The 25909-nt window shown below is 55.2% G+C and overlaps 1 protein-coding gene across 8 annotated transcripts in view; it reads right to left on the reverse strand.

Moving 5' to 3' along the window:
* Positions 1-22702, reverse strand: part of SRRM3 (serine/arginine repetitive matrix 3) — a 56282-nt gene extending 33580 nt beyond the window's left edge. For all 8 annotated transcript variants that reach the window (XM_059154828.1, XM_059154827.1, XM_059154826.1 and 5 more), the window contains exons 1-2: positions 22567-22702; positions 1360-1609 (exon numbers count right to left, since the gene is read on the reverse strand). In XM_059154828.1, the coding sequence (XP_059010811.1) occupies positions 1360-1592 (233 nt within the window). In that variant the 5' untranslated portion in view covers positions 1593-1609; positions 22567-22702. The remainder of the gene's footprint in view (positions 1-1359; positions 1610-22566) is intronic.
* Positions 22703-25909: the final 3207 nt, after the last annotated feature.

A 25909-nucleotide genomic window follows, 5' to 3' on the forward strand; every position in this document is an offset into this window, starting at 1 on the left:
GCCCAGCCTTGGCTCTGCCTGCAGCCAATGACTGTCTCTGAACCTCGGTGTCATGCTGGGCTCTCTGGTGATGGTGAGCCATGTCTTGGCTGCCTCTTGGAAAGCAGGAGGCCTGGATGCACAAAGAAGTGGTTAGAAGCACTTTGGGGACACAGGCGTCTGCCCCCATGTGGCTTCGGGGCCCCAATGCACTGGGCATTTCTGATTTCTCAGTTCACGGACAGTTCAAATCTGATGGGTGAGCCCTGCTCCCCGCTTTGACTCCGTTGGCAGACAGTTCACTAGTTTCAAAATACTCAGGGCGGATGCAAAATGGAACGTTGGGACCACCGGCTTTCTTGGAGTTGCACAAAAGGGAACAGCTTAGTTCTGTTTCTTTGCCTCCAGCTCCACGTACTAGGCCTGTCCTGTCTCCATTGGACTTTTGAGGCAAGTCCCTAAAAAGAACCTTACTGACTGATCAATGCACAAGCTCTGACGAACTCCTACTCATCCTTCAAGGTCCATTCAAATTTCTTTTCTCAGAGTCTCTCCTCTGAGCTCCTGAAGCACTTGACCCTCTCCTGTCCTGTCCCAGAACCATGATTCTAATCTGTTTTATGGTGGAGCTGGTTGTAAACATGCTTGTTTCTCTTCTGAGATGGGGAGGGAGTGTGGGGGCGGGTGAGGGATGGTCTTTGAGGAAGTGACTCCAGTCTAGCTCTGGGGCCCAACATTGCCCAGCACAGTGACCGGCACCCTTGCGTGTCCCTGTGACTGGTTCTGAACTGCACATGTAAAACGGAAGCTTCCAGATGTGGCTGCTGGCTGGGACTTCTCTGCTGAAACCACAGACAGCCTCCACGGGACCCCTACCCCCACCCCCAGTCAGGGCCCACTGTGCTCTTGTGCCTGGCTGCGGCACCTGCTTGCCAGAGTCCGGGAAGCTCGATAGAGCCATTTTAAGTATAAATTTTTTAAAAAAATTATTTTTATTAATATACGCTCTCTCTGATAGAGCCGTTTTAGAGAAGCACAAACTGAGACCTAGACTTGTCATGGATGTTTCATTACTTCTCTCCGCACTCCCCCTCCCCATCCCTCCCGGGGACTGAATGTTTCTGGAAGACATGGACTGGGTTTCGCTGGCGTCAGTGAATCTGAGCGTAGCTCAGAGCTCGCCCTAGAGCAGGCGTTCAAGACAGCTTATTGGCTGAATGAACTAATAAACTAATGTAGTTCCTCTGGCTTGGCAAGGGCCCCACCCCGACCCGGCCTGACTGCAGGGTTTCGAGCCCCTCCCGCCCCGGCCGGCCCCGGCCGGCCCCGCCCCGACCCGCCCACCCCGCCCCGCCCCCGCCCCGCCCCCAGCCCGCTCACCCCTGCTCCTCCATCATCTCCTGCAGCTCCATGCACTTGAGCTCCACGCGCCGCTTGCGCTCGTGGTCCAGGATCTCGCGGTGCGCGCGCTTCACCAGGCCCGGCTCGGCGGCGCGCAACTCCTCCTCCGTCCGCGGCCAGGCCCCCGAGGAGGCGCCGGGCTGCGGGAAGCCGTTCGCCGCGTCCGGTGGGGAGGGCATGCTGGCCGCCCCGTTGTTGACTGTGGAGGACATCGCGGCTGGCCTCGGCCCTGCGAGACAGACACCAGGCGGTGGTCACTTCTCGGCCACCTGCTAAGCTCCTGTGCGCGCGGGTTAATCCTGGAGATTTAAAGGCCCACTCATGGCTCTAATCCGCTTCCCCTCATGCTGCGGAAGGCCGGGGGCGGATGTCAGGTTAGCACCTTTGGGTCACACCTCAGGGCATTGGCGGAGGGGGGTGGATATTGGACACCAGGCTTTCCCATCTGCAAAGTGGGTGGATGCTGGACCAGAAGGCCTCCAAGGGCCGCGAGCTTAGAATAGTCCTCTCCAGGGACCTAGTAACCACCCAGGCAATGCATTCTTCCTTGTATCAGTTCCTGGGTCCCTGCTTGCACACCTGCTTGTAACTTGCCCCAGGCAACTACATCGGTCTCTGGGAAAATTTATTGTCTTTTTTTTTTTTTTTTTGAGTTTATTTATTTAAGTAATCTATACCCAAGGTGGGGCTCAAACTCACAACCCTGAGATCAAGAGTTTCGTTCTCTTCCAGCTGAGCCAGCCAGGTGCCCCAGGTGAAATCTGTTAGTTTTGTCTTTCCTTCAGTCTCAGTTAAACCTCCTAACACCCTGGGGTCACAGGCTGCATGGGCTCCCAGGCAGCCCTGCAGGAGACAGGGAGACTCAATCCCACCACCCATGCCATTTTCAGTCGATCTGGCCAACGTCTCCAAAGCCAGCCTTCCAGGTGTGGGCCAGATCCAGAGGGAAGCCTGCAGGTCTGTCCCCTCCTTTGTTCTGGAAACACTGCTCCTGCACATATGACCAAAATGGCACTGACATGACCTTCTATGACAGCCGCATCTTCCTGCAGGCTCAGACTGATCTGGGAGGCAGCCCGGCCAGGAAGGTAGGCAGCCCTGGCTTCACACTAGGGCTCAGAGTAGCGTATGCACACGCACCCATGCAAGCCCACTCATGTGCACCGACAGGACCTATCTGGACAGAGGGGGGCACCTCCAGCTATTTCCACTTCCTTTCTCCTAGGCTCCAGCTAGTTGCTAAGCAACAGGGAGGCCTCCTTCCCAGGGAGTGGGATGGGAGAGAGGCAAGAGTGGAGGGAGGTGGGAAGAAGGGATTGGGCAAGTCTGGACATCCCGGATGGGGCCTTTCCTGCAACACACGCTCACCAAGCCCCACACAGAGCTCTGGGAGCCCTGTTCTCCACCTGCCTTGACCATGGTGCTTGGCCGTGGGTGACCCTCCTGGCTGTTGGTCTCCTGCCCCAGGGACATGCGTGGAGCTTGGAGACCCCTCTTGCCCTGGCCCACCACCTGTCACCCAGTTTGGTTCCCTAGCCCGTCTTCTCAACATTGCTTCCATGCCTGTCACCAGCAAAATCCAAGCCCCTCACTCTGCTCCTCTGCCTCCCATATCCTGGCTCCCCCTACCCCCCGCCCTCCACCCTGCGTCCACCTTCACCATCAGTAACCTGAGAGTCAGTCCAGGAGCACACCAGACTGTGTCATGCCCTAATAGCCTCTAGTGGCTTCCCATCGCTTAAAGTCAGACACAGCCTGCCTTCTGGTCTCGCTGTAACCACACTCCCACTGCCACAGATTCTCCATCTCTCTGGTGTCCAGGCTTCTCCACTTGGTGCTTCCGTCCCCTGGGATACCTTTTTGACTCCTTTGTGTCCTCGGAGTCACTGCTCATAGGCATCACCACCTTCTCGAAGGCATCCCTTACCCCTCTAGCTGGGGATACCAGGCCAGAGCTCCTGCCACTCACTGTTGGCCCCGAGGGCTCACAGGTCTGTGCCCCACCCCCGCCGCCCCCAAGAGGGCTGCCTAGCTTTAATTCCTAGTGCCAGCGACCTGCCTGAGTGAGCCGGGGGAGCTCGATGCCCTTGTGTGGAACCAATAGAAGACAGTTACAGTGGGAGGCGGGATTGAGGAATACTGGGCAGAGTCCTTAACAGGGTCCAAGACCTCTTCACATTTTGCCTTATACTATCTGGCAGCCTCCTCTCTCGCTCCGTCTCATGGTGCAACCAACATCCAGCCCCTCAGCCTTGGTCATCGGTCCCCAGACTTTGGTCATCGGTCCCCAGACATGTGCTCTCACACCTCTAGGCCCTTGTCCATAGAGTTCCACTGTGCAGGAATTCCATTTCCTCTCTTTTCCACTGGGGAGCTTCTGCTCATCGTTCAGGGTCCAGCCCAAATGTCACCTCCTCCGGGAAGCTGTCCAGGCTTCTCAGGAAGAATGAGCCATTATCTATTCCTTCTATTTGGGCTCCAGCTTTTGTCCTCACCTCTTTAGATACTGAAGTTCAACTTGTTTGCATCTGATCCCATCTCCTGAACCATGAGCCCTTTGAGGGGAGGGATCCCCTCATTCTGGCTCCCCAGAGCCTACCCAGCTCCTGGCCATGGAAGAGGCCCCCAGAGGGTATAGGGAGAAAGTGCTTAGGCTCCAGGGGAGCCCAAGGAGCCAGGCTCTGAGCCATGCTGCCGGGCATGCTTCCCCTCTGACATGGAGGAGGCTCCCCAGCCTAGAAGTTGGCCTGAGCTCCTTGAGGGCAGGGGAGAGGGGAAGCTGGTGGCAGCAGTTCTGAGCACACTCAGATCTCCAGACTGCCCCCGCCCCTGTCCCCAGCAGTTCTGTCTCCAGCTCTAGGAGAACACCTGGCTAAGATTGCCAGAAGGCTGAGGGCTATCCTTCAGGAATGGCTCTAAGAAGGAAAAGAGAGGGTACATGGGTACAGGGGCAGGGGTAATCTAGATTTTCACTGGGACAGACGGCGGATTCTGCCAGCTTCACTGGGTGTGTTGCAGGCGGCGCCACCAGGCAGGAATCAGAGATAGGTCATTGAGGGATGACCCCTGAGCACCAAGAGGAGGGGCTGGGCCCCTCAGAACAATCCCTGCATGTGCAGCCCATTTCCTTCCAAGCTGTAGGTGCTGGGGCAGCAGACCAGGGAGTTACTGCGGGCACAAGCTCTCTCTGAGAGGCATCTGACCTTATCTTTTATGGAATCGCTGTGAAATTGCATAAGGAGAGAGACTGATCGTGGTTATTGGAACGAATATTCTGCACTGTAGTAATTGGTCGATAGACTGACCTGTGCTCCAAGGGAGCCGATTCATGGGTTGGTATGACATTAGATGGACACGTTTAGTGGAGGACCACAGGGCTCTGTCTTCACCTATGTCTGATGTGATATGTTCGCCATTGACTGGATGGAACACTGATAATCTGATGATCTGATTCATTGATGACAGCACCTGGGGAGCCTCATAAATAGAGTCATTTTCTTTTTTTTTCCTTTATTTTTTAAAAAAATATTTATTTATTTGATAGAGATCACAAGTAGGCAGAGAGGCAGGCAGAGAGAGGAAGGGAAGCAGGCTCCCCGCCAAGCAGAGAGCCTGACATGAAGCTCGATCCCAGGACCCTGGGATCATGACCTGAGCAGAGGCTTCACCCACTGAGCCACCAATGCGCCCCTAGAGTCATTTTCTAAAAGAACTCACTAGACTGGACAGATGGAAACATTGAAGAAGGTGGAACAGGACAGAGAAAATTCCCTCACTCCGAAGCCAGATCCCAAGCAAACTCTCTAAAATTGGAATAGGATAGACATGATGGAGACGCAGCATATTTAGGAAGGATTCAGGGGTCTTCAATGATCACCGACACGATCTGAATCAATACTATCCTGTGGCTGCCAAAAGTGCTTCTTATCTTAGGCTGCATCAACAAAGACATGATGTCTAGAATGGGGAGGTGATAAGAAATATACAGGTGGTCAGAATTCCTATCTTCAAATACTTGAAGGATTATAGAGGATTTAGGCCAAACCTGGCTGAATCTGTGGGGAAGCTTGTTAGGATCAGATAGGGTTGGGAAGCCTGGGTGGTTCAGTCTGTCAAGTGTCCAACTCTTGATTTTGGCCCAGGTCGTGATCTCAGGGTCCTGAGATCAAGCCCCACAATAGGCTCTGTGCTGAGCTTGGAGCCTGCTTAAGATTCTCTCTCTCCCTCTCCCCCTCGCACGTTAGTCCACACTGTCTCTAAGAAAAATAATTAGGTGGGGTTTCCAGATTTGGCAAATAAAAAACACTAGGGAAGGGCCCCTGGGTGGCTCAGTGGGTTAAGCGTATGCCTTTGGCTCAAGTCATGATCCCAGGGTCTTGGGATCGAACCCCACATGGGAGTCTCTGCTCAGCAGGGAGCCTGCTTCCTCCTTTTCCCTCTGCCTCGCCACCCTGCTTGTGCGCGCTCTCTCTCTCTCTCAAATAAATAAATACAAGTCTTTAAGAAAAATACTAAGATGCAAGTTAAATTAAATTTGAATTTCATGAATTTCATATTTGTGGCATACTTAAACAAACAAAAAAAAATTCATTGTTTATTTGAAACTCAAATCTAACCGGGTATCTTGTAGTTTCTAGGTCAGTCCTGCCTGGGACCCACACCCCAGACCTACTGAACCCGAGTCTTTTGGGGATCGTTCATGTCTCCCCGAGTGATTCTGATACAGACTCTCTCTGGACCAGCCGTGGGGCGCAGGTGTCTGGAGCAGCAGTTCTCAGATTTTATTCTGCATCAGAGTCACCCAGAGGGTTTATTAAAACACAGCTTCGGAGTTTCTGGTTCAGTAGATCTGGGGTGGTGTCTAAGCATTTGCATTTGTAACACGTTCCCAAGTGTCCTTGATTCTGCCTGTCCCCCTGTCACACTGAGAAGAGGAAGGACTTGGGCAATCTGGGCTGTTCCAGAAGAAAGCCAGGACTCCTGCGGGGAAGTCAGCTCTAGCGGACTTCAACTAAGCCCAAGCCAGGATTTTTTTTCCCCCCTTAACAATCAAACCTTTAAGAGAAAAACTAAGCAGTTCAGTTCATAAACGAGTTCCCCATCACAGGAATGTTGGAACAGGAAGTAGACATCTTATCCGCTCAACAAACACCCACCCAGCATCTTCTTGGGCCCGATCCTATGAAAGGCAAGGCATTTGGAGATGAACATGACCCTATCCTAGCCATCTGGGAGCTCATGGAGCAGTTTGGGAGACCAGATGGATGGTGCAGCCGTTTCCGGTGATGGGGAACATGGAGGGCAAATTGGGGGTGCACTGAGAGCGAGGAGCTTGTGGGGTCAAGCAGGCAGGTGTGGAGCCAGAGCCCCAACTCTCACCCTGACCCTAATAGGATAAGGTCCTTGGGGACAATTACATTGAGTCTCTTTGGGGATACAGTAGGAAATGGGGGAGTCTTTTCTGCGGATTGGCTGTGAGACCCTGAGAAAGTCAATCCCCCTCTCTGGACCCTTCCCCCTAACCCCCCACAGGTCAATGAGGGCTATAGACTCAAAGATCCTGCACATGCTTTCCCCTCTGGAAATCTAAGTAATACTAACGCCTGTGTATACTACCAAACCTCCAGCCCAGTCCCTTCCTGCTGATGTGGTCAGTGGCCAGAGCCGCACCAGCCACCCCCAGAGCTCAACCCTGAGGATGTTCTCAGCATCCAAGGATCCAAGGTCCCAAGGGCAAGCCCAGATGCAGGGCCAGGTCCCAAGGGCAAGCCCAGATGCAGGGCCAGCCACATGCATGTGCACGTTAAGAATCTGGCTGATGGGCTGACTGGGGTGGGGGCATCTCCTCTCCTGCTGGCTGGAAAGTGGTTCAAGGGCCAGAGCCCTGACTTCCAAGGCTTGTGGCTGAGTCCCTGGGCTGGCCTCCATCCCCCCAGACCCCAGCTGGGCTCCCCTGAGCTGCCCTGCTTGAGAACAGGATGGAATGCAGTCTGGATGCGGGTACCTTCAAGTCCAGCTCTGCTGGGAGAGATTAATGGAAGGTGAAACAGCCCATCCGTATGGCAGGGTCCAGTCTGCTGACAGGCTCGGTGCAGCTAATGAGCTCATCACTCAGCCCAGGGCTCAGAAGGGGGAAGATGCTCAGGGCCTGGCCAGGTCTGGGAGAGAAGGCAGTGGACCACATATGCGTCTGATGGGGGAGAGTGGGACAGGTTCCCGGGAGCCCCTTGGTCAGATGACTAAAACTCTGTGCCTCAGTTTCCTTGCCTGTAACATGGAACTAATAATAGCATCCTCCCTCTGGGTTTGTTGTAAAGGACTAACCCCTGGGAAATGCTATCGGGGTGCCTGGTATGCAATGAGCATCTCATAGGTAGTACTCATCATCACTATCATTGCTTGTCGGGGCGACTGTCCTCTTCTGGATACAGCGGGTGTGAGGAACCCCTACACGTCCTGGTGAAGATGCCTAGGGAGCCTTATATCAGGTCTGGCACTGGGGAGGAGGCTATGACCTGGGCCTCACTTGGGAGATGTCATTACATTGGGAAGACTGAAACCCAGGAGTGGACCAGGTACTCGACTGGGGAGGGAAGAGAGGGCAGAGGTTGGCCGGGGCAGGGCGGTGGGCACCATTCCGAGGAGTTTGCTGGACTGACCTCAGCCACTTTCCCTTCCCTCTCTGCTGGCCACTTCCCCCACTCCCCATCTCAGCCTCCAGCACTGGGACACCCCCAAGGCAGGCACCCCAGGGTCCCCTCTGCTCCCTAGAGAACAGCACCCTTCCATTGGGGTTCCTTCAGCTGTCCCTGCCAGCAAGAGGCCCATCTCCCCAGATATAGTGCAGGACTCGGGGCCACCACCCCATCAAGATACAGATTTCCATGGCTTCCAGCAAGCCCTGGATCCATGGTCACACAATTTAACCACTATCCTGCCACTAAGGTCCTTCTGTCTCCCACTGGCCCAAGATAAGAATTGGGAATAGTCAAGGAGCACTGGACTCGGAGCCAGAAGACTTGGGCTTGAATTCCAGTTCTACCGCTTCAGTCTGGATGACTAGGGGAAACCCTTAAAACTCCCTAAGGCTCATTTTTCTCATCTGTAAAATGGAGATGATGCCCCCTACTTCCTAATGTAGCGGGACAGTTCATTCTTTCCATGACAAGCTTGCTATGAAGACAGGTCCCGATGACCCTCTTGACCCCACCCCGTGCTGGGGGAACAAGAAACAGACCAGAGGGGTCTGTCTTTGTTTGCGAAGCTCTGAGAAGGCAACGGTGTTTGAACTGGCCCTTCCAAAGATGAGTCTTGTCGGTGGAAGGGAGAGGGAGTGGAGGCGGGGCACCGCACAGGCCGAGGGCAAAGGCCTGGCAGGGCCCAGGGACATGGGACTCAGAGGGGCAGGGTGTGTGGGACGCACAGTGTCGCGAAGGTGAGGTCTCTGAACAGAGGGGGAGCCTTCCCAGGGCAGGAGCCCAGTGTGTGGACAGGGGGTGGGCAGGGGCAGGCCTCCTGAGTTTCCCGGACAAAAAAGATTCTGATGGGGCCCATCAGAAATGTGATGGAACTTATAAATTCATAGGAAACCAGGTACTCGGTTGGGAAACTAAGTCTGGATCTTTGTAAAAGTGAGTGTGCGACCATCCCCCCTGGGTCCAAGGAATCCGAGGGTGCCCCTACCCCACTCCCATCCCTGGCGCTGACATGTCCCCTGGAGCAGAAGGGGGAGGTTGCTCTCCTAGTAACCCTCCCCTCCCTGGGGGTCCCTTCTCCCAACCTCCAGGCCATAAACATGAGCATGGGGAGAGGGGCAAAGTCATCAAGTAGTGGGTAGAACAAACTAGAAGCCTTCCCATGCAACCTGTCCAAGAGGGTAGAGCTGGGGGCTAAGGGCCACTGGGCCACGGAACAACCCCCCACAGCCCAAGGTTTGGGCCACTCATTTGTGTCACATCTGTTCACCAAGTGGCCACTCTGCCCCCCCCCCCCCGAGGATAAGAGATCCAGGGGAAGGGGCACTGATGCTGAGTGCTGGGACGAGGGATGGGGCAGAGACAGCAACTGAGTTGGGGTGTGTGGGGAGGAGCATAGCTGGGAGGTCTTCCTGGAGGCAAGATGTGAAAGCATAAGGAGGAGTTTATGGGGGGCGCCTGGGTGGCTCAGTGGGTTAAGCCGCTGCCTTCGGCTCAGGTCATGATCTCAGGGTCCCGGGATCGAGTCCCGCATCGGGCTCTCTGCTCGGCAGGGAGCCTGCTTCCCTCTCTCTCTCTCTGCCTGCCTCTCCGTCTACTTATGATCTCTCTCTGTCAAATAAATAAATAAAATCTTTAAAAAAAAAAAAAAAAGGAGTTTATGGGACAAGGAAGGGGAGGAAGGATGTCCTGGGCAGAATGTGGAGATGTGTGGGAAGAAGACTTGAAGAGGAAAGATAGGAGAGCGTGGGCTCGTGCCTTGTGCATGGCTGAGCACAGAGGACCGGGGGACAGGGTGCTGGGGAGCTGAGGAGCTAGGTCAAACCCTGCAGGTCATGGGGAGCTAGTGAGGGCTGTTGAGCTGGGGAGGTCCTGGTCAGGTTTGCATTTTTGGAAAGATCTCTCTTGCTGCCCAGTGCCCTCACTTTTAGGGGTCCCTGCCCTTTGGAGAGAGGTCTGACCCTAAGGGTCAGTCCAGCCCAGGCATAGACCTGCAAGTGGCTGTTCAAAGTCACTTACTATGTGCCCTAAACTGACTTAACTCCTGTGCTCAGTTTCCTCATCTGTAAAATGGGATTAATATAAATGCCTCCCCAGCTTAGGGGTGAAGTAATTAGCCCTCAAATTAAGGGTAGGCAGAAGTATTAACTGCCAGTTTTACCCATAAACAATGCCAACCAGTCTAAAGCATTATAGGCGGGAATTAATCAGTAAGACCTGTAGATCAGTATAAATCAGAACAGATCAGGTGGATAAGTACCATTCCAGATCAGCATCAGCTTGCAAAACAAAGACCAGCAGGCCAACACGGGCAGCTGCTCACAGAGACCAACCCACACAGACCCCTTTTAGCTGGTAAGAGACCCTACAGCAGGAGGCTTGGGGGTAAAGTATTCAGACAGGCCGGCAATGAGAGGGTTAAGCAGAGTGCGCTGCCTCCCGGCCTTCTTGGAATCTCTTGGGAGGTGCTGGCACTGCTGTTTGTTACCCAACCCTCGGGAAGATGCTGCAGCGGGAGGGAGAGCCTCAGAAAGCCTTCCTCTTAATTATTCAGCAGCCGGAGCTTCCTGCTGCCCCCGGAGGAGGAGGAGCCGGGAGGCAGGCTCTGGCCTGAGCCCCCCAGGGCTGGGTCTGGCAGGGGGGTTGGAGGAAGGGGCAGACAGCCTGGCCCATGGGGGTGCTGGCCCCACAGCTTGGGCTGCAGGGTCCCACTCCTGCCCCTGCAGGTCCAGAGCTACGGCCAGGCCCAGGAAGGCCCCCAGGCCCCGGGCGGGGCTTGGAGCTGTCCTCTGCCAACAGTCTGGGTCTGCTGTAGCATGGAAAAGGCGGGGTTGGCCAAGCTTCTAGAGCCAGGGAGGGGTGTCCGGGGCAAACAAGAGAGGGAGGGCAAGCCCAGTGTCCAGGGGACAAAGCCCAGGCTGCTTAGCTGACACCTGGGTCCTGAACAACCTGTCCGGCCCCACTGGGTCTCAGACACACGGCTCAAGCATCTCCTCCTCTGTGAAGCTTTCCCTAACCTCCAGTGGCAGGTGCACCTCTGCTATGCTCCCAGAGCCTTACCCTCGGGCTGCCACTCTCTGCCTTTACTTCTTTCTACCATGACTTGTCCCTGGCCTAGTGGAGGCTCTCCCAGGGCAGTGGCTCCAAGGGCTCTCCAAGGGTAACATCCATCTTTGTGTCCCTCGTGCCCAGCACCGATCTTGGCACAACGCAACCACGTTGTGAACCTTACTTAAACCATCTGTGAACCTTTGTTGAAATCCAGCCTGGGTTTGCGCTGACGGGGAGCTCACTACTTGTTTTTTACCACTTCCAGAGACCTCAGCAGGAGAGGTCTCTGGTTCCTGCTTCAGTGTGCCCAGACTTTGTGTGTCCGTTGGCATTTTTACACAGGTCACATTGTCATATACTTGGTAAACCTTGGAGTTCAGCTTTGTCTTTGGGTAGAAAGGACTTGCTTGGCACCCAGGCTCTTGCCGATCAGTCCAGGGCCTCTGTCCCTGTTCTGTTGGCTCTGATGTGGGGTCCCAGAGCAGAGATCTTGGGTGGCTGCTCCCTAAGGACAGGAGGCCTCAGCTGTCAGCTCCCCACAGAGGAGCCCACAGCAGAGGCGGTACAGCCCGAACGAGACCAGTACAGACCAGCGTAGCCCAGGACAGGCCACGGAGAGTCTGAAGCCAGAGTTCAGCCCAGACTCATCCACAGAGGCCGGGGGTGGGGAGAACCCACAGACCAAGGCACACCAGCATTACAGACCAGTGGAAGAGAGCAGACCAAGCAAACTGGTCATCGAAAATAATGCAGACGGGTCCAACCTGGAAAGCAGATCTGTACACACCAGTGCTGATGCCAAACAAGCAAGTAGTCTTTTAGTCCCCCTTCCCGTACTCCGCTGGAACAAAGGAACCCCTTCCCACCCGGCCCACTCTGCCTCTCTTCAGGGTCCCCTCTGGCCTTTATTTATTTTTTTTTTTTTTAAAGATTTTATTTATTTATTTGACAGAGAGAAATCACAAGTAGGCAGAGAGGCAGGCAGAGAGAGAGAGGAGGAAGCAGGCTCCCCGCTGAGCAGAGAGCCTGATGCGGGACTCGATCCCAGGACCCTGAGATCATGACCTGAGCCGAAGGCAGCGGCTTAACCCACTGAGCCACCCAGGCGCCCCCCTCTGGCCTTTAGATAGCAGATAGCATCCCCCTGGCTGCCTGAGCTCGGATGGAGATTTGAGGTTCAGGGGGTGGAGGGGGGTGGGGCAGTAACCTGAGAAAGAAGCTTTTCATGGCTGAGCTGTGACTGACAGCATGGGCTGCTAGGGAGTGATCTCTGTGTCCTGGGGAGGGTCCAAGCCAGATGGCCTTGGCGAGGCACCCTAGGGAGAGACACCTGTGTGCCAGGACTCCGTACTCTCGGAGGCCTCTCCCTCCCTGGCCTCTGGGGCTGAAGCTGCAGTGAAAGCAGCTGAGCCCCGGGGCCCACATCAGTTTCTACCACCCCCTTCCCCACCTTCTCCCTGTAAGGATCAGATCCTTCAGGCTCACACCTGGGAGCTGGACTGAGAAAGAGTAAGACGGGCCAGAAGCTGTAGGATCAGATCTCTTTTCCTTGTTGAGACTCAGTTTCCTCATCTGGACAAAGTGTCAGTGGCCCGGCTGTTACTACTACTGGGGCCAGGGTAGCTCTGGGCTCTGAGTCTCTGGTGGTCTAAGACTTAGAAGAGTCAAAGTTGGTGGTGAGGGGCTGGCCTGGGAGCTCTCAGCAGGAAGGATGTGTGCGGGACAGATAGACAAGCCCCTTCCACCCACTGGGGAGGGTGACGGGAGAAGGCAGGGCAGCTGCCTCCACTGCCCACACAATCTCATTATGGAAAATTCCCTCTATTGACTCAGCTCTAATCAAGCAGGCTGCCCTGGGCATCCCCCCCCCCCCAAGGTTTCTGCTGGGCCGGGTGAGATCAAAGACAGAGCCGGGCTGGGGGCTGGAGGCGCCTCTGCCTTTCCCATCGATCCAGATGCGCCTCCTGTTGCTAGGCAACCGCCTCCAGTCTCTTCTGGTCCTTCCTCCCCCAGGGGCCGCAGGATTGGGCAGTAAAGAGGGAGAGAGAGAGACCCCACGTTCATTCTCTAGGTCTTCCCTTACCGAGCTAGAGATCTCTGTCACCAACACCCTCCTCTTACCCGGGGAACACCCTTCCTAGCCTGGCAGCTTGACCCTCCCCCAGAAATGGACCCCTTTTCTCCCCTCACATTTGTATTAATCCCCAGAATACTTGAAATTCACACCTCCTGTGCTGCTCATAAACACTCTGTCAGGAAGACAGGCCCTGCGATTCTGGAGGGGAGGAGACCCCACGGGGGTCTGCAGAAAAAGTCAAGGCTACCAACTTCCAGCCCAGTGTTGGGCTCCTAGATATAGGAGCCATTTAAGCTTAAGGGAGTGGCTCCGAATTCACACTCCCAGTTTTGAGTGGGTTGGCGCTTTTTTTTTTCTCCTTCTTCCAAAACGTAGGATGCATTTCATAGTAGTTTTTTTTTTCTTTTTTGTTTCAAGTGCTGTAATTTAAAACTGTAAGTTGTGTTTTAAAACAGGCATAAGGGGGCGCCTGGGTGGCTCAGTGGGTTAAGCCGCTGCCTTCGGCTCAGGTCATGATCTCAGGGTCCTGGGATCGAGGCCTGCATCGGGCTCTCTGCTCAGCAGGGAGCCTGCTTCCCTCTCTCTCTCTCTACCTGCCTCTCCATCTACTTGTGATTTCTCTCTGTCAAATAAATAAATAAATAATAAAATCTTTAAAAAAAAAAAAAAAAAAGAACTCTTAAAAAAAAAAATAAAAATAAAACAGGCATAAGAATGTACTGTGGGTTTTGGGGGCTGTAATTGACCAAATGCAAATCTGTTCACTTGATCACATTTTAATATTTTGCATATTTCATCTATCCTATACTGCTCATCTTTCCCTTTTTTTTTTTTTTTCTTTAACCAAATATATGCATGCCATCCAGCAGGGATGTGCTGACCTACTTATATAATGGCTTATTTAGGATTTTAAGGTCTCTCCCCGTTCTGAGGTCTTTACAGCCCTCAGGGATGGAAAGTATCTCCCTTTCTCTCTGGTCCCTCATTAGACCTTTTCTTTCTTTCTTTCTTTCTTTTTTTAATAAAGATTTTTATTTATTTGTTTGACAGAGATCACAAGTAGGCAGAGAGGTAGGCAGAGAAAACGGGTTCCCTGGTGAGCAGAGAGCCCGATGCAGGGCTTGATCCCAGGACCCTGGGATCATGACCTGAGCCAAAAGCAGAGGCTTTAACCCACTGAGCCACCCAGGCGGCCCCCTCATTAGACCTTTTCTTAATGCAACTAAGAGACAGGAAGAGGGATGTGTTCCCCAAAGTATGAAGAGCCAGAACTTGGGAGTTCAAGGGACCAGCCCCACAGAGGGCCACCAGGAGATGCACGGTCCGTGTGCAGCCATCTGGGTGCCCCTGGTCCTGCCACTGCCTGCCACCTGCTCCCCCAGCTCTGCTGTACGGTGACAGCTCCTCCCTGACTCCCCTGCTCAGCCCCCATCACACTTCAACTCTGAGAGGCACAGCTTTCCAGGGTCCTTGACAAATGGTAGCCAATTAATGTCAATTAATCTGATTAGCCTAAATAGTTAATTAAGCAGTTAATTAACAACATCATTGACAATAACCTATGGCTCCCAAGGGATTGTGGGTGGGAGGCAGGGATGGTGGGGGGCTCTCCTCGCTCTGGAAGGGGTGAGTCCCTTAAGGTCAGACTGGGTGACTGGGCAGGGGCTGCTCTCTGGGTCTCCACCTTGCTCTATCATCAGCCCCAGAATCTTCATTGCGGCCTCGTCTGACACCTTCCCCCTTCCTCCGCTGCCAGCAAGCCCGCCCCTGGTCCCTGGCCAGGATTGAGAGGGTCTGATTTATGCTGGAGAGGCCACACCTCAGCACAGCAGAGGAGAGCTATTGTCTAGAAACCTGTTCTGCCCTAAAATCCCAGACAGGCATCCCTGTCTCTGTTGCTACTACCCCCACTCCAGACTGTGTCCCCTCAATGCCTCAACCCTTGTCAGGGCCATGGACTTCCCCAAGCTGCCAATCAGCCCTGGAGGAGAATCATTGCCCTTAAGCCCATCCTACAGATGACTGCCCCGAACCCCTCCCAGAGGCCAGACCCTGTGTTTGCCCTGGGGACCCACAACAGTGACTAACACAGGGTTTCTGCCCTCTAGGAGCTCCTAGTCTGTGGTATCAACAAACGGTGAGGCCTCTTTTTTACTACCGTGTCTTAGCTGGGTGATGCTAGGCACCGCTCTGTGCCTCAGTATCCCCCTGCTGTGTGGCCTGACTACCTCCTAGGACCTTGTGAGAGCTCATGAGTTAGTCCATGGGAAACCCTTAGAGCAGGACCCAAGCACATGGGAAATGGGGTGTTTACGGTGATTACCAAGGGAGCCAGGAGGGTAGATGACCAGCCAGGACAGAGAACAAGAGGGGCCGAGAAGGACGTAGCACGGGACCCTTGGGGGCATACGGCAGGAGGAGAGCTTGGAACAAGGTATTGTCCAGAAAACACATGAGCAGAGGCTGAAATTCAAAGAGGTAGAGGAAGGGAGAAGAAGAGCATCCAGACAAAGAAAACAGCACGAGCAGAGTGAGGAAGTGCTGGTTCCCGACTCTGGCACGGACACTTGCCTGGGAGCTTTAAAAAAAATGCAGATCCCCAGGCCCCATACCGAATCCATCGTTACGGGTGAGCCCCAGGAATCTGCTTTTCATAGGCTGTTCTGGAAACCCGATGTGGCTACCCTGCACCTAGAGACCCATGGCTGCCGTGGATCTGGGTGTCCCAGGTCAGGAGGAGCTGAGCTGCAGTAGGAGAGGCCCCTGGCCACGTGACACATGTCGCAGGCCCCCAGTTCTCTCCATCTGTCCACATCATGCTTGCCCTTCGGGGGTGACCTTCCTGAAACAGCTCTGGCCATTTGCTCACCTGCTGGAAACATCCCTGGCTTTCTCCACTGCCCACAGGAGAAAGACCAGACCCCATCCCCCACCCCCTGGACTGGCACTAAGACGCTTCATGAGGCCCCCCTCTTTAGCCTGGTCCTCAGCCTCTGGGCCCAGACCCCGACTCTCCAGCCACACTATCCCCCAAGAGCTTGGTGTTTTCCCTCCGCACCTCGGCGCATGCTGTTCCCTCTGCCAGAAATACCTTCCCCTTTCCCTCCCCTGGCAAACCTGTCCTCCTATCAAGTCCATCTGCGAAGCCCGCTCCAAAGTCAGCTGGGCAAGCAAACTCCCCCACTGCCAGTGCCCCAGCTGTCCTTGGAACGCTCCCTCATTAACCCATATTCTGTCTCAAAACATTCACCAGTTTATAGGCCTCGCTCCCCACTGGACGGACGGCTGCTCCTCCCTTTCTCCAGTGCCTAGCACAGAATTTGGGGATGCCTATATTAATTCAGCTATTGAGTTCAGAAGACTACTGAGCCAAAGTCTGATGAATGAATGAATGAATGAATGATCGTCTCTGCTTTCTGGTACACGAGGAGCAGGGGACAGAGGGAGAGAGCATTTGGAGGCAGGGAAGAGAGGAATTCTGATGGGTCACTGATGGGTCACAGGGATCAATAAGCATGTGTCAGACTAGGCCAGACAGGGAGAGGGGACCGGGCTGCCTGGAGGCAGGACCAGCTGAGTTTTCCAGCTTCCTTCCCATTCCAGAAGTCCCCCTCTGGTGCCCTCTTGGGAGAAGGGGTGGCTTGGCTCCTCTGCCAGTCATGAAACCTCCTCCCCCAGCCTGGGGGTCTCTGATTATGAGGGCTGGACCAGTAGCCGAGGCTGGGCCCTCCCATTCTGCCCTGCCACTGGCCCACAGGTCTTTCTTTCTTTCTCCCACGTGCACGTACACCCTTGTCAGCTCTCCCAGCGGCGTGTCTCCAGTGCCTGTCCCCTTTGCAATCACCTCCTCCCAACCCCTGGCCTGTTCCTCTTTGGTCTCTTTCTTTCCACCCCCCGCCCCCCCACCCCCCCGCGCCGACCAAATGCAACCAGAGTGGGCTTCCTAGAGTGCAGATCTGACTATTTCGTGACAATGCTCCAAAGCCTTTTTCGACTTCCATTGCTTTCCAAATAAATCCCCAGCTCTTACAGTGGTTCTTAAGATCCTTCCTGACCTGGCCAGGCCTATCCCTGCCCCCTGGGCGGCCTTCCACCTTCTACTCCCAGGCGTGCCCTGCGTGCCATGGCCACATTAGATCATTCTTTATCCTCTTAGCTCACCAGGACTTTTCATTCCTTTGTGCCCACGCTGTTCTCTGGAGTGTCATGCCCCTGCCTTCTCTGTCTGGCACCTTCCCTGTTGTTCTCGAAAGCCCAACCTCAATGCTCCCCTCCCAGAAGCCTCCTCTGGCTGCCCACCGTGGTCCTCTCAGTCCGACCAGAACATCAGCTCTGTTCCCTCGTGCCTGCCTTTCCCCCTAGTTTGGGCGCTCCTCAAGGTCATGGTTGGTGTCCGGTTCACCTGGGTCCTCAGCGCTCAGGCTGGGACCAGCAAATAGGAGGCAGCCAGTAGATCCTGACTATGTGGTCTCACACTCAGATGTCTGGGGCGAGTGCCCTGGCCCAAGTCACTTCTCATCGCACGTCTGGAGGCAGGTATCCTTATGCCCATTGTACAGCGGAGGAAACAGACCTGAGTGTAGAGGGCCCAAAGGAGATCAGAGCCCAGGAGACTGGTAATTGCCTGATTCCCCATTCTGAGCTTTCTTCTGAGGTCTTGCTGGATCCAAGGGGATGTAAGACCCTCACATGCTCCTTCTCCCCCAGCAGCTTTGGTTCTACCCTCCTCCATCCCTGGTTGACTGTCACAGGGCCCAAGGCCATCTCTCCAAGGGAAACCCTCCCTCTCCTGGCCAGAAGACCTGAAAGGTGTGCCCCACCCAAGAAGGAAGGACTAGGGTAGGGAGCAAGATTCTCTTCCCAGCTCTCACGGGCTCCCTTGGGAAGCAGCCCCAGCCTTCAAATAGCCATTGAAAGCAAGCTTTTTGAAAAATCTTTAAAGACATCAGAGAATTCTCATGATAGAGTGAAAAATAGAAGGCCGGCTTCCCCCAACAGTGTGTTCCCAGTCATTTAACTCCATGTCACTATGAACACATGGAAAAAAATCCTGGAGACACCATCCACTGTGTTCACTGTTGTTCTCTCTGGGCAGTGGGACTATAGATGAGCTTTATTTTCTCCTTGGCTTCTCTATTTTCTCAAGTCTTGTACAAGGAAGATGTGCCATTCTTCGAATCACAAGAATTCAGTGAAATTTGCTTTTTACCTGGCTCCAACCCCGGGCAGTTTTGGGGGGTGGGGTGGGGATGGAGCTCAGTACGGGGGGGTGGGGTCTCAGAGCCACAGGCCCTACTTGAAGCTAGAAATAAAATAGGTAGGCCAAGAGCTCCCCAGCTCAGGAAGCTGCCTGCTCCCCAGGGTCCGGTTCACTGGACCCAGACCCCCTCGTAGGCCTCAAAGATGCCAGCAGGATGCTAAGGGAACTGTGGCCCCGCTTGCCAGCTTCTTCTGGAAGAGCAGCCTCTGCAGCGGGCAGGAGGCCAGGGAGGGGCTAGCAGGAGACTGAGGCCAAGCAGGACGCCCGGGAGGCAGCGCCGCAGGTGGATGGGCTGGTAGCGTTTGGCGGGGGGGTAGGGGTGACCCTGGGGTCGGGGGCTGCTCTGCGCTAAGGCACACATGACCACTGTGGCCTTCCCCCTCAGGCCAAGAGAATCAGTTTGGGCAGCCTGGACCTGCTCACCTGCCCCGGCCCCCTAAGGGCTCCCCCCCACCCCCACCCCCCCCCGTTCTGGATGGCATGGGGTCAACAGGGCTTGGCCTCTGGGATTGGAGCTGTCCCCCTCCTGTGCCCAGAAGAAGGTGAAGGAGCAGAACCCCGAGGTGTTGGCAGGCCCTGAGCCACAGTGAGAACTAGGCTGGGCCAGCCTGGGGTCTGTAACTGTTGGTGATGAGCCGCTCCCCGTCATAATCCCTCTGCTCATCCCTCACTGACCCCTCTCCCCCCTCACAGAGCAGCCCACCCCCCCTGCCTCTCTGAACCCACCTCAGTGAGTGCCCTCTCTGATCCTTCCACCTCTGTGAGCCCCCTACCTTTCCACACCTAACACAGGTGGGTGTTAGAATCGAGAAGGAATGTACTTGCCTGACATCCTCTCCCCGCTCAGACCGGACTCGTCCCCAGACCAGCTCACGCCCTCTCTGGGGCCCTGCACCGGCTTTTCAGAGCAACCCTTCCCTGCAAAACCCTTCCCTCCCACCCAGACGCCACGGATAAGCCTCAACTACCTCACCCCTGCCGATTCCCTGGGTTTGGGGCCTGTGCACTTGTGTCCTGGGAGCCTCTGGAGTTTGGTGAACAACTCAGGGAGGGCCTCTTCAAAGTGTCCCTGTAAGTCACCTCCGATCCTGGGCCAGGATGGCTAAATCCTGGCTCAGAGAAAGAACCTGGGGTCTCCACGTAAGCCACTGGGCCTCTCCAAGTCATATTCTCCCTGTTTAGCCAAGATTGCAGATGAGAGGGACAGGTGAATTTTAAATCTCAGCTTCAACTAGTAAGTCAAACTCTGAAACACTTGGAGGTGACTTCTACCTCTGCCCATAGCACCACAGGCTTCCCGACATCCAGATTTACAGAGCAGAGATATCTTAAAATCGTGCTGCTTGGCAGGGCTTTCAGGGGTCATCCAGTCAAACCCCATCATTTTATGGCTGAGGACACTGAGGCCCGGAGACAGGCAGGGACCTGCTCAAGGTCAAACATGGAACCAGGGGCGGAGATGGGCGCAGAAAGAAGGTCCTCAGACTCCTGTCCCAGGGCCGTTCAGCTACCTCTCCCTCCCATCTCCTCCCACCTCCCGCCGGCCCACTGTGCCCCGGCTGACCGTCACCCAGGAGAGCCTAGGGAACTGAGGACAGAGTGATGTGGAAGCCACACGGGGCCCCTGCGGCAGTGGGTGTGGGCTGCACCAAGACCTTGCTCTGTGACCTTGGGAAAGTCACATCACTTCCAGGCCCTGTTTTGCTCCTCTGTGAAAGGGAGCAAAAACACCTTTGATACCAGGTTTGGGGAGGGTGAAATGAGGTCATGTATGTGAAGTGACAGGTGCATGGCTGGAGCTCGGAGGGTGTGAGGGGGTTAAGGAAGAGAGGGTGGGCTCCCCTCCTCTCCTCAACACAGCCCCCATGGCTGCTGGGACAGGAGGAGCCTTGGGGACAGTAAGAAGTGGGCAGAGGAAAGGTACAGTCAGTAGAGCAGGCTGACCCCAGCAGCGCTGGCAGTGGCTTGTGACCATGGCCCCGTCTCAGGGGGTGGGGGCTATCCACTCAGAAAGGAACAGCCAGTCTCTGGCTTGCTGAGGTCAACAAGAGGCTGGCAGGCAGAGGAAGTGAAAAGTGGGCATGGCAGTGAGCAGATGGGCCTGCCAGACCCAGGGTCCCGCTCTGGCAGGCGTGACAGCGGCAGGGGTGAGTTGTGCTGGGGGCACCCAGCTGGCCAGTTCAAAGCATGTTCCACCTCCAAATATCCCAGTGACCTTGGGGGAGTCAGCTCCCCACTGCGCTGCACACCCTCACTCCTAGTCTCAGGTTCCCCACCTGGAAAGCCGGCATCCCGAATCAAGAAACTAGCATTTAATTGGGCCTTGCTAACAAGGGGCTAGGACAGGTCATCAGCTGCACTTCTGTCCCAGAGAAGACGGCTTGGGTGGCTTTGTGACCTTGGGGAAGATACTCCAATCTCATTTCTCAGCTGCGAAATAGGGACAACGGTGCCTTCCTTGGGAAGCTTTTGTGAGGACTGACTGAGTCATCTGTAGCCCTGTGCCTAGCACGGAGCCTGGTACCAGGCCGTGGGCCAAAGTCCACCTCCTCTGGGAAGACACAGACATGCTTCAAACAATGCTGAAAACTTTCCCACCTTTACCCAGCTCCTCCTGAAGAAATTCTTACTTGCCTTTCATCGACTAACATTTGCCCAGCATTTTCCAGCCCCAAAGTCATCTCCCTTCTATTATCTAGATTATGCCTTGAAACAGCAAAGTAGATGCTGTTAATGTGACACCTGTTTTACAAATCTGGAAACAGGTTCAGGAAGGAGAAGTAGCTTACCTGAAGTCATGCAGCTGAGATCTGAACCCATCTCTCAGACTTCAGAGTCTGTGACACCCTACCTACTTACCCCCACCTCTTAAAATCCAATCAAATCTTTATTCACCCTTCAAGAATTCCTCCTCCACCCCTCACAGGAGAGTGGGATGGGGCATAAAGTTAAGAAACCCCAAAGCTGGTAATGTGTGGGAGCAAGTTCCTAGCCAGCTTGGTCCTATTTCTGGCTGAGGTAGAATTGTGTACCTGCCGGGGCCACGACCTTAAGATGCACAGAGAAAGTCTCCAGTCCCTGCCCTGCTCTCCGTCTAAGTTCCTGCCTTTTCTCTTGACATAGGACCAACGGCCAGCCCAGGCCCTCTGATGCCAGAAGTGGGTGAATGAGTGAGGTCTTAGGGGAGTGAGAAGTCGTGGCTGGGCTAGAGCACAGGCATTGGAGTAGCAGGCTAGACCTGGGTGCCCTTCTCTTGCTTCCCACCAAACCCATGCCCACAATGGACCTGCTGCCAGGAGCAGGAACTGCAGGAGGCTTCGACACTGCCCTGGCAGGAGCCCTGGGAGGGAGGGGGAGGAGGCTGCGAGGCAGAGGCTGCGTCTCTTCTCTCAACTCTCCTTTTGACCAGGAATTTGCTCTGAGCTTGGGCCCACTCTGAGCTTCAGAAACTCTCCCTGGGCGTTTGGGGAGGCCACAGAGAACCCCCTGAAACTCCTTGTGGTTATTTTCTCTTCTGTGCCCTCCATCTTCTTTCCAGTGTGAGAGTAAATGCCATCCTGTGTGAGACCCAGTTCTCGTTGCCAGGCCTTCCTCCCTAGGGGCATTTGGGCAGCTGGGAAAGGGGCCAGCCTGTCCCCTGTGCTGCCACCCTCTGCTGCTCAGAAGCCCAGCATTCAGGTGGGGACTTGCTCCCTCCACCCCTGCCAGGGACCAGCATCTCCATGGGGTCCCTGCATTGATCTCTCCCTCCCCTAGGGAGCAGGTCCTTCTCTTCATTTGGAGGGAGGGCAATTGGACTGCAGTTGGGGGCCTCCCTAGCATCCTCGTGGGACAGGCCATGGTCATTTATGCCCAGGGGAGTCCTGCCCATGACCCCGCAGTGTTCCCACTTTCTCCATTCCGCTCAGTGAAATGAACAATGTTCCTTATCTCTGTTTCCCAGTACCTCGCACCCCCGGATCAAACACTCTTGCAGTCCCCCCAACCTGCCCCCTGCTCTGGGGCCTGCGGACTCTTGAGCCCCTGTCCGACTGTGGAGGCCCGAGGTTCAACACAGCCCCAGCCCCTCTGGGAAATGCCCCCGCCCCACTAGGGGCTCTCACCTCCCCGCTGACCGCCGCGCTCCGCCGGGTGCTGAAACCAGGCCCTCCGGCCCCGCTAGTCCCGGCTCCTTCCTCCGCTCGGCTCGGCAGCGCAGCTCGGCGGCCCCCGCGGCCCCGCGCCCTCCGTCTCCCCGCGGACGCCGCCGCCGCCGCTGCCGCCGATTGCTGAAATGCTGGACAGCGCACCACCATGGAGGTGGCCTCCCTGCCCGCCCGCCGGCCAGAGAGGCCCGGCCCCCACAGCGCCACCCGCAGGCCCGGAGGGCCCCCCGCAGGGGAAGCAAGGAACGGGGCGTCGGGCAAGGACTCGCCACCGCAGCTACATCAGTTCCACTCCCCGCGGGTGGGAGCACGCCAGCTCCCGGGGGCGCCCCGGGCCAGGGAGGTTATTAATTTGGAACTGGAAGCCGAACTCGCTAGTCTGAGTTCTCGCCAGGACACTGACTGCGCCGCTGGTGTCTAATAGGGCCCTGGAATCCAAAGGGGCACCCCCCAGGAGCCCCCTGTTATCATGCATCCTGCATCCCGGTAGCTGCTAACCAAAGCTGAGAGGGGCGGGGATGGGCCATCCTAACTGGGAGAGGAATTTGAGAATGGATCCTCTGGATCATCAGTGGTGCTTGGTTGGGCGTCTGGAGTCGGGAGTTCAAGTCACCCTTTGGTTTCTCTTTTCGTGACTTTGGGTGGCCTGTCGGTCCTGCAGCTTCCACCTTCCTTTCCTTGGCCGAACAGGAACAGCGAGCAGGCAGAGTGTGGGGAATTCAGGGGTAGGGCAGGCTCCTGAAGAGGCTTTGGAAGCCCAGAGACCTTTCTCTAGTGGAAGCCAGGAACATGAGGTCTTTGTGGGGTTGGGCGTGGGGCCATTAGTGGTGTCCCCCTACAAGCTTTCTGTCCCAAGGAACAGGGCTGGAAGTGCCAGATCAGGCCTGAGCAGCATCCAGACGTGACGGTCTTAGGGAGCAGGTTTTAAGGAGGCATTTATAGGACATGGAGAGTCTTCCCTGAATGGAGTGTGTTTGTGGTGTGTGTGGCTTTATGTGCCTGTGTGCCCGTCAGTATATATGAGTGTCTGTGTGTGCCTCCTCCCCTCGCTGCTCCCCCCCCTCCCACGTTTCTTCACCCGCATGTGTTTTTGGAGTGTGTTCAGGTTTGAGTGGTTGGGATCCTGGCGCTGCTGGCCCTTTCCAGTCTGCAGAACAAAGCTTGGGGTGGGGAGAAAGGGGTGGGCTACAGCTGCTGCCTCCATTACCAAAGCCTCGTAGCCCCAGGGGCGAGTCCTCTGCTGGTCTCCTGCCTTCTGGCTGCATGAATATTTCATCTGCTGGGGCCTGGGTCTGGCTTAGCACCAGTGTGCTCGCTCCTCCTGCCCCCTTTGCCTGGCCAGCCAGGCCTCCCAAAGCAGAGCGGGTTGTAGACAGATCAAGGGCTGGGAGAGGGCCCTGGAGGGGGACTTGCCTTGCCTGGGGAGCCATGGCTGAGTGTGTGGAGGGGCTGTGGGGGAGGCCAGGGAAGGGGCAGGGAGGGCACATTCTCAGAGGGAAGCCCATTCCTTAAATAGAGTCATGTTGGTTTTAGGAAACTGCATCACACTGATTTGTTTCTTGGGCAGCCCTGGCCTCAACAGTTTGGGCCTAGTGCCTGGGCACACCTTGTCCTGGCCCGGCACACCCCTTCTGCAACCCCTGCCCACCCCCCCAGCTTCACTGTGGGAGGTAGTTCAGGGCAGAAGGGGAGGGGGTCCTGCAGCTGGCGCAGGCTAGCCTTCCCAGCTGCCGTGGACCCTCTTTCTATTAGACCTGAGATAGGGGAACCCCGGGTGCCTGGGCAGCCCCTCAGCCCCAGTACCTCACCCCCACCCCTTGTACCTCCTTGCCCTTACCTCAAAGGAATAGGTCTCTACCTTGGGCTCGCTACTGGCCAGCTAATTTTCCAAAGAGGGCTCCTACCTTTGTGCTAGTCATTTCATCACACGGCATCAATATCTGTGCTGGGTTTTCTCTATTTGCCCCTCTGGGTCCATTCTCCTCCCTTCTCTGCCCTCCTCGGGGCCTTACGAGGCTGACCTCTGCAGACCAGTTACCCAGGTTCGCTTACCCTTGGCTACTGCTTAGGTTCATTCATGGGGGAGCATCACCAGGAGAATGAAAAGCAGGAAGAAAGAGAAGCGAGGTATTTATTCCCCTGATGGGTTCCTCTCTGGCTCTGGTCCGGTGACCTCTCCTCTGGGGCTCCTGGCCTGACTCTAGCATTGTTTCCTCTCTGTAGCCTTTCAGGCAGTGTTGTTGGCTCCTACTGCTCTGAATCTGGGTGCTTTTCTGTTGTTCTTGGCTTGTTCTCAGATCCTGATCTACAGCTCTGCGCAAAGTCCCTTTATCAAGGCCTCTTCATTTCCTACTTGATACCGGGTCCCTGCCTCATGCACCTCCCTGCCTCACGCCCAGCCTCTAAGTTAGAACCTTGTGAGGCCTTAAGCCCTCTGGATTTTCTTCTCCTGCAGACCTTCTTCCCCCTGGAACTGTCTTCCTCCTTCACCTCCATGCTGTCTGCCTGGTCCAGGTGCTGGAGTCCTGTCCAGTGTCCGTTCTTCCCCATTCCCTCTCCCCTGGAACATACATCTCTACTCGAATCCCCGTATAGATCAGCATGCCCCTGCCCAGCGCTATTGTTCCCTCTTACCCTCCTTTAAAAAAAAAAAAAAAATATATATATATATATATATATATATATATATATATATATATATATCGTGGCAAAATAGACATACATAAAATTTACCCTTTAAACCATTTCAAGCGTATAGTTCAGTGGCACTGAGTCCATGCACACGGTTCTGCAGGCATCACCCAAAGCCAGACTGGAGCTCTACACTCGAAACACAAACTCCCCATCTCCTCCCCCCTCAGCGCCCTGGCACCTTTCTCTTTACTGTTGCTCTCTGTGAACGTGACCACTCTGGGGACCTCGTGTACATGGGATCCTATAGTATCTGCCCTTTTGTGACTGGCTTATTTCGTTTAGCATCATGTCATCCAGTTTTCTTGGTTAAGATTTGATTGATTGATTGATTGATTGAGCATGAGCCTGGGGGTGGGGTCGAGGGAGAGGGAGAAAAAGAATCTCTGGCGGACTCCGTGCCGATCGTGGAGCCCGACGTGGGGCCGATCCCACAGCCCTGAGATCACAACCTGATGCTCCCCCACTGAACCACCCAAGTGTCCCCCCCACTCTTTAAAATTGTTAATAATAGGTGTGAAGCTGGTGTCTCTTTTTGGTTTCTATTTGTATTTCCCTGATGACTAGTGATGTCAAACGCCTCTTTGTGTGCTTAGCGGCCGTTTGTCTA

Source organism: Mustela lutreola, chromosome 17, assembly GCF_030435805.1.
Source record: "Mustela lutreola isolate mMusLut2 chromosome 17, mMusLut2.pri, whole genome shotgun sequence".
NCBI classification, from domain to species: Eukaryota; Metazoa; Chordata; class Mammalia; order Carnivora; family Mustelidae; genus Mustela; species Mustela lutreola.